This window comes from Cornus florida, unplaced genomic scaffold (assembly GCF_030987335.1).
Source record: "Cornus florida cultivar Cherokee Brave unplaced genomic scaffold, ASM3098733v1 CherokeeBrave_3.0.0_Hap2_Chr07, whole genome shotgun sequence".
Taxonomy (NCBI): Eukaryota; Viridiplantae; Streptophyta; class Magnoliopsida; order Cornales; family Cornaceae; genus Cornus; species Cornus florida.
The window spans coordinates 75,337,986-75,345,327 of record NW_026775577.1 but is presented as its reverse complement, the minus strand read 5'-3'; the positions used below and the strand labels follow the sequence as shown (position 1 = coordinate 75,345,327).

The 7,342-nt window shown below is 32.5% G+C and overlaps 1 protein-coding gene across 1 annotated transcript; it reads right to left on the bottom strand.

Moving 5' to 3' along the window:
- Nucleotides 1-6,192: 6,192 nt before the first annotated feature.
- Nucleotides 6,193-6,885, bottom strand: LOC132266315 (secreted RxLR effector protein 161-like). Its single transcript, XM_059767171.1, has one exon. The coding sequence runs from the start codon at nt 6,883-6,885 to the stop codon at nt 6,193-6,195; it is 693 nt and encodes a 230-aa protein (XP_059623154.1).
- Nucleotides 6,886-7,342: the final 457 nt, after the last annotated feature.

The following is a 7,342-nucleotide window of genomic DNA, read 5'->3' as shown; positions in this document are numbered from 1 at the left end:
GGCCACACAAATCCTAAGTTCCCTCAACCCTAATCGGATTTACTCGGCCCATACAGAAGTTTCAAGTTTATACCATAACGGCTACTGTGTATACCTAATAGAACGATACAACAGTCACGGTTGTTTTTTTTTTTTTTTTTTAAAACAACAAATTAACCATTTTACTTTAATTACCACTTAAACTTTATACCAATTAACCAAAATAAAACTAAGTAAAACATTTAACAAATAATTAAAAATTAAATAACACACGTAAGAAAATAAAATTAAACAAAGTCAACAACCAGGTCAAACTATCAACGAATTATAATTAAACCAATTAAAACATTAAATAAAACAATTAATAAAAAGAAAACAATTAATTACACTTAAACCAATTAAAACATTAAATAAAACAATTAATGAAAAGAAAACAATTAAACAAAATACCGAGACTATCCTTTTAAAAATTATGGGTATTACATCATTGGCGATATAAAAATCCCAAAAAATACTTAGCAATTTGAAAATTGTACAAAATACAGTTTCTGGCAAATTGGGGGCATTTTTTAAAATTCAATAAAAAAATTCAAAGATGTGCCACCCCTCTTTCCCCGATTTTTAAAAATTTAAATCTCAACCCTCCATCTTCTCTTTCTTTCCAAGAATTAATTCCCGCCCTTGAACTATGCTTGTCCTCTAAGAAATTCGAGATTATTCCACTCTTCTCTATAAATAACATCACCATCTTCATATTTCATACACACACAACCCACCCAAGAGCTTATATAACCATACCCCTTACTGTCTCTCTCAGTCTCTCTACACACACTCTCTGCCTCTCTCTACACATACATATACATTCACACACATACCACATTTCTCTACATTCTCTATACTTTCTACACCTTTCTCTCTTTAAACTTATAAGGAGGAGCCTTTACCCATTCTTAAGCTCGAAATCTCCACAAAGAAAATGGTGTCTTGAAGAAAAGAGAAAGCAATTCATTTTAAGAAAAGGTATGTAATGACCTAATCTAGTGGATCCGGATTGATGTTGGGTGGTGTAAACACAAGCCGGGTTCTTATCCAAACCAAATGTCAATTCAAGGGTAAAATGATCATTTTAAGATAAGAGAGAGAAGTGGGTTAACTCTAAATGAGTCAAATGAAGTCTATCTAAGTCATCGCGACCTTATAAACTCATTTTGTAAGATTCTAGATGCAAGAATAATGTTTTCACACAATTAGTCCTTTTGGTATAGAAGATTTTCGGAGCAATATGTACTAAAATAGTAATAACTTCCTCTATGGTTGGAATGTTTGGATGCAATTGGTACCATTAGAAAGATGACTCATAATCCTTGAAATTGGACTCAAATTTGACCCAATTTGGAGTTCAAATGAAGGAAATATAATAATTTGAAATCGGGCCATGAAAGCTGGTAAACTGGGTAGTTTCAGTCACTGAAACCATGTGTCAGCTGGCTAATAATGATGGTCAGCCAGCTAAAATGATGTTTCAGGGTGCAATCAGTTTGTTTTAGCCATCGGTTGGCTAGTGGAGTGTGCCAGCCGACTGGTGGCATCTAGGAGTGTTAAAAATGGTCTTGATTGAGTGATTTTGGCATTGGGCACAACCAAAGCATCTATGGTGACTCAAATATGGTCTTAAACCTGTACCAAAGCATTCATTCGATTGAAAAAGACAAAAAAATCTCATCCATACATCATAGAAGATTAATTAATCATTCATACATCAACATAATTCAAATACATTTCAAAAGACTAGTAATTCAAAAGATGGGCTAGAAATCACAATGTGACCACCAAGGATAAATGATTGGTCCCAAGTCATTTCTATCCTCAAAATACATGTAATTGATCACCAAGTACACTACTTCTCAAAATAGTACATCGTTGAGTTACAAAATGCCATAATAATTAGTTGATTAGTCTATTTTGAAGCATGTAATTTATATATATATATATATATATATATATATATATATATATAAATATATAATTTATATTTTGTAACTCAACGATGTACTATTTTGAGAAGTAGTGTACTTGGTGATCAATTACATGTATTTTGAGGATAGAAATGACCTTGGGACCAATCATTTATCCTTGGTGGTCACATTGTGATTTCTAGTCCATCTTTTGAATTACTAGTCTTTTGAAATGTATTTGAATCAACTAGTTAGCAAAAGGAATCCTCAAATGCTTCAAGGATGGGGTTGTGGGTCATTCATTACTTTTTTTCTGTTTCCTGAAAATATTAGCAGAGGAATGAGCACAATGGCTCAGTAGAGATTGCCTTAGTGATATCTCCTCAACCAAAGTAATCAATCACATACTTTACACAAAAGAATAGATATAGGATAACGGGATCATGCTAAGGGTTTCATAACGCCATTCAAAACATTAAGGATCATTTTCATCAATTTCAAGCAATGGAATGCATTATGCAACCACACAATACACACGCACCCTCGCATATCCACACACCCACACGGAAAATATACTAATTGGTCGGACTTTAGGTACCTCCCACCGACACTAGGGGAATTTACCATTATCCCTGGTTAAGGGTACCTCCTAAACACTATTTGGGGCTCGAGTCTCTAAATTACTCACGGATATTCCCCGTGCCCTATTAACTAATTAGTACCACCGACAAAGGGGTACCTCCCCCAAGGCCTGGTTTGAGAAAACTTTTTTCTTAAAACTTCCCAAATTCACATTTCACCCCTCCACATTCTATACACATGTCTCAACACACCCACTTCAAATGTTTGTAAGAATGTCATCAATGCCATGTGGATGAAATGGGCTATGCACAACCATTCAACTCAATGACATGCGATCTCAATTTTGTGGACAATTTATGCTCATAACAAGGCTAGATTGATAGCTATAACATATAAGGAGGCAATGTAAACAACTTGCATACTATCAACACATTAACATAATTGATGGCATGATATTCACAACTTATACATTAAAACAACCAAGTAACCACATATAATCCAACAATTTAACAAGTACTTCAACATATATAAAACCTTAGGTATCAATTTATCGGGGAAATGAAAGTTTTAAAAGTTTTCAAATAAAGATCTTGATTCATGTGTAGAGACAAGTTTTATGCACATAAAATAAGATGATCCATTCAATTAGAAATAGAAAACTTACATCAAGGTTTGAGTAAACCTTAATTATCTCATCTAAAGTGAATGTTCTCACTTATTGTAGATCCCTTTGCTAGATGTCTCTTCCTTGGATCTCCATCTTGTTTGTAATGATCTTGTCTTTTGGAATCACCCTTAAACCTCCACGAACAACCTTGGAGAGCTTAGCTTGTGGGAGCCTCCATGAGATGAGAACACTAACCCTAAAATCTCAGAGAGAGAAAATCTTTTCTTGTCTTCCAAAATTAATGCACAAAAGGAGTAACCTAAAATATATATGGACCCCATGTATATATAGGCAAAATAAAAATAATAATTCAAGACAATATATTTTTCTCAATCTATAAAATTCACGTGATATCGCAAATCTAATGGGCCTTCAACATCAAGTTGGATTATAAGTGAGAATCCTTTGGGTTTATTATTTTCTTGGCTACAATGAATTAATAATTAGCCTGGTCCATTAAACCGTGAACCCAATTTAATTAATTCATAAATTAATTTTTATTCCACTAAAAGAAATTAATTGAACTTCAATTAAATAATAAATAACCTCTAAGTCAATGTTGCATTTTGACCTCTCTATGCATAATTAGTTATCGGATAAATAAAGCCATCAATCCGACTACTAAATTAATATATTTATTTTGGTACCTTTGATTATTTCCGACTTAATCATAATAAAACATTTGTTTGACAAAAGTAATAATTTAAATAAATAAATAAATATACAGAAAATCATTTTGTCTAAAACATACGAAGGCCTTCAAATTTACTTTGTGATCAATCATAATCAATACAAAATAAATATAAGTAGCAATGATGCAAATATTGAAAATATTACCCTCTAACTATTAATTACATAATTACCCAAAGTGCCAGTCTTTGGATTCCGAAGAATTCGCCGAAAAAATTAAAGTAATTACTAATTAATAGAAGAGTTTATATTTATTTCATGCTTAAGAATCAAATGCTATGACAGTGATAGGGAGCAATTACATACGATGGCTCTCGCAATATATCTCAACCTAACATGGATCCGGTTCAAGTCTTAGTTAATTAAGAGTATATCCATAATTACCGACTATGAACTATTTATAATTACTATTTATGTTCATGTATTGATTACCATCACATACATATAAATATCTCTTGTAATCAAGTAGATACTATCGATTCCATAATGAATCGAAACATAATACATTGAATTTACCCATTGTATAAAGTATAAATACTTCAGACATATTAGGAACATATGTCACTTTAATCCAAATAGGAATTCACTATGCTAGGGCATACAAATCCCAACAACTCCCACTTGCCCTCATAGCTAATTCGAATCGCATCTAACTCCTATGTTATTCAGGTGACAATCAAAACTATTGATCAATTACACCTTTGTTAATGGATTAATAAAGTTGTGTCCCGATGCAATGTTCTCAGCCACGAGTATATTTTCTTGCTAAACAATATCATATAGGACATGATACTCCCTCTCTATGTACTTTATTCCTCTATAGAGCCTTGGGTCACTGGTTTGGGCTACTTCTGCACTATTGTCGCAATATAGATTGATAAGCAAGCTAGTATATGTTGGGAAACGTGCAAGTTTTAAAAACTTTTTGAGGGATTTTCATACATAGATCTTGATTTATCACATAGAGACAAGTTTTATGCAAAAATAAAAATATGATGTATCATTCAATTAATAGATTGAATACTTACATTAAAGGTCTAAGTAAACCTTTTAATCTTTCCTCTAAAGTGAATGTTCTCACTTATTGTAGATCCCTTAGCAAGATCCTTTCTCCTTCATCTTGATGATAATCTTCCCTTTAGGAATTACCAATATGCCTCGAAGAATGACCTTTGAGTCAAGGCTTGTGGTAGCCTCCTTTAGAAGATATAACAAACCCTAAAAACTAGAGAGAAAAAATATATTTCTTTATCTTCTTCTAAAAGTCACCCCTAAAATATACATGGACCCATGTATATACAGGCAAAATAAAGATAAGATAAGAAAATAATAAATCCTTCTCCATCTCTAATTCAAATATTTCAATTCTAATAGGACTCGAATATCAACTTGGGCTATAGGTGAGAATCCTTTTGACTTACTATTTTCTTGGCTACTATAAATTAATAATTGGTCTGGTCCATTAAATCATGGACCCAATTCAATTAATTCATAAATTAATTTCTACTCCACAAAAAGAAATTAATTGCACTCCAATTAAATAGTAAATAACCTCTAAGTTAATGTTGCACTTTGACCCCTCTATGCATAATTATTTATCGGATAATAAAGCCATCAATTCAACACCATAATTAATATAATTATTTTGTTACCTTTGATTATTTCCAGCTTGGTCACAATAAAATATTTGTTTGACAAAAATAATAATTTACTAAATAAATATATAGAAAACATTTTGTCTAAAATATACGAAGGCCTTCAAATTTAATTTTTGATCAACCATAATCAATGCAAAATAAATACAAGTAGCACTGATGCAAATATTGAGAATATAACCCTCTAACTATTAATTACATAACTATCCAAAGTGTCGATCTAAAGATTCCGATGTATCAGCCGAACAAATCAAAGTAACTATTAATTAATAAAAGAGTCTATACTTCTCTCATGCTTGATAGTCAAAAGCCATGATTGTGATAGAACAATTGCATACAACGGCTCTCGCAATATATCTCAACCTATCATGGACTCGATTCAAGTCTTAATTAATTAAATGTCCATCCATAATTACATACTTTGAACCATTTATGATTACTAATTTATAACTTAGTATTAATTGCCATTACATATATATATAAATATATCTTGTAATGAAGTGGACACAATCAATTCCATAATGAATTGAAAAAATAATACATTCCATTCACTAATTGTATAATGCCTTAATAATAATATTTAGATAAGGAACCATGACTTTTGTAATCCAAATAAGAATTTGTTATGCTAGGGCACACATATCCCAACAGCTCCCACTTGCACTTATAGACAATTCGAATCACATCTAACTCCCATGTTTTCCATATGACGATCAAACATTTTGATTGATAAAGCCTTTGTGAATGGATTAGCAAGGTTATGTTTCGATGCAATCTTAGCCATAAGTATATCTCCTCGCTTTACTATATCATGAACCACATTATGTTTCCTCTGAATGTTTCTTGTTCTTTTATAAAATTTTGGGTCTTTGGTTTGGGCTATAGCTGCACTATTGTCGTAATGAAGGGTCATAGGCCGATCTATATGCTCCACAACCTCCAGTTCAATTAGAAAGTTTCTCAACCAAACAGCTTCTTTTGCAGCCTCAGAGGCTGCAATGTATTCTGCTTCCATAGTTGAGTCAGTTGTATAACCCTGCTTTACACTCTTCCAACTAACTGCCCCTCTATTGAGTTTGAACACATATCCAGATGTAGATCTCCTAGCATCTGGATCCGATTGCAAATCAGAATCCGTATATCTGATTAGAACCAGATCATCACCTCCATAAACAAGCATGAAACTCTTAGTTCTTCTAAGGTATTTTAAGATATTCTTCACAGCTGACCAATGATCAAGTCCAGGATTGGACTGATATCTACTAACAATCCCTAGAGAGTAGCAGATGTTAGGTCTGGTACAGACCATGGCATTCATGAGACTACCAACAGCCAAAGCATATGGTATCCGCCTCATTTGATCAATTTTTTTATCAGTCTTGGGAGACTGGTCATTGGAAAGAGCCAATCCATGTCTAAATGGTAAAAACCCTTTCTTAGAGTTTTCCATTCCAAACCTGGTCAGAACTTTATCAATGTCAAACTCTTGAGACAAGCCTATTTTCTTTTTAACCCGATCTCACAAAATCTTGATCCCAAGAATATAGCTTGCTTCTCCAAGATATTTTATCTCAAATTTATTGAACAACCACCTTTTAACTGATGACAAAGCCTCTACATCATTACCAATGAGTAAGATGTCATCAACATATAAAACGAGAATCATGATGACATTACCTTATTTTTTTTTGTAAACGCAAGATTCAAACACGTTTTGTTCAAAGCCAAATAATTTAACTACCTGATCAAAAAAGATGTTCCATGTGCGTGAAGCTTGCTTAAGTCCATAAATAGACCTATTCAACTTACACACA

Excerpts from the sequence above, each read along its gene's own strand:
- LOC132266315 (XM_059767171.1), bottom strand. The coding sequence starts at position 6,885 with ATGAGGCGGATACCATATGCTTTGGCTGTTGGTAGTCTCATGAATGCC.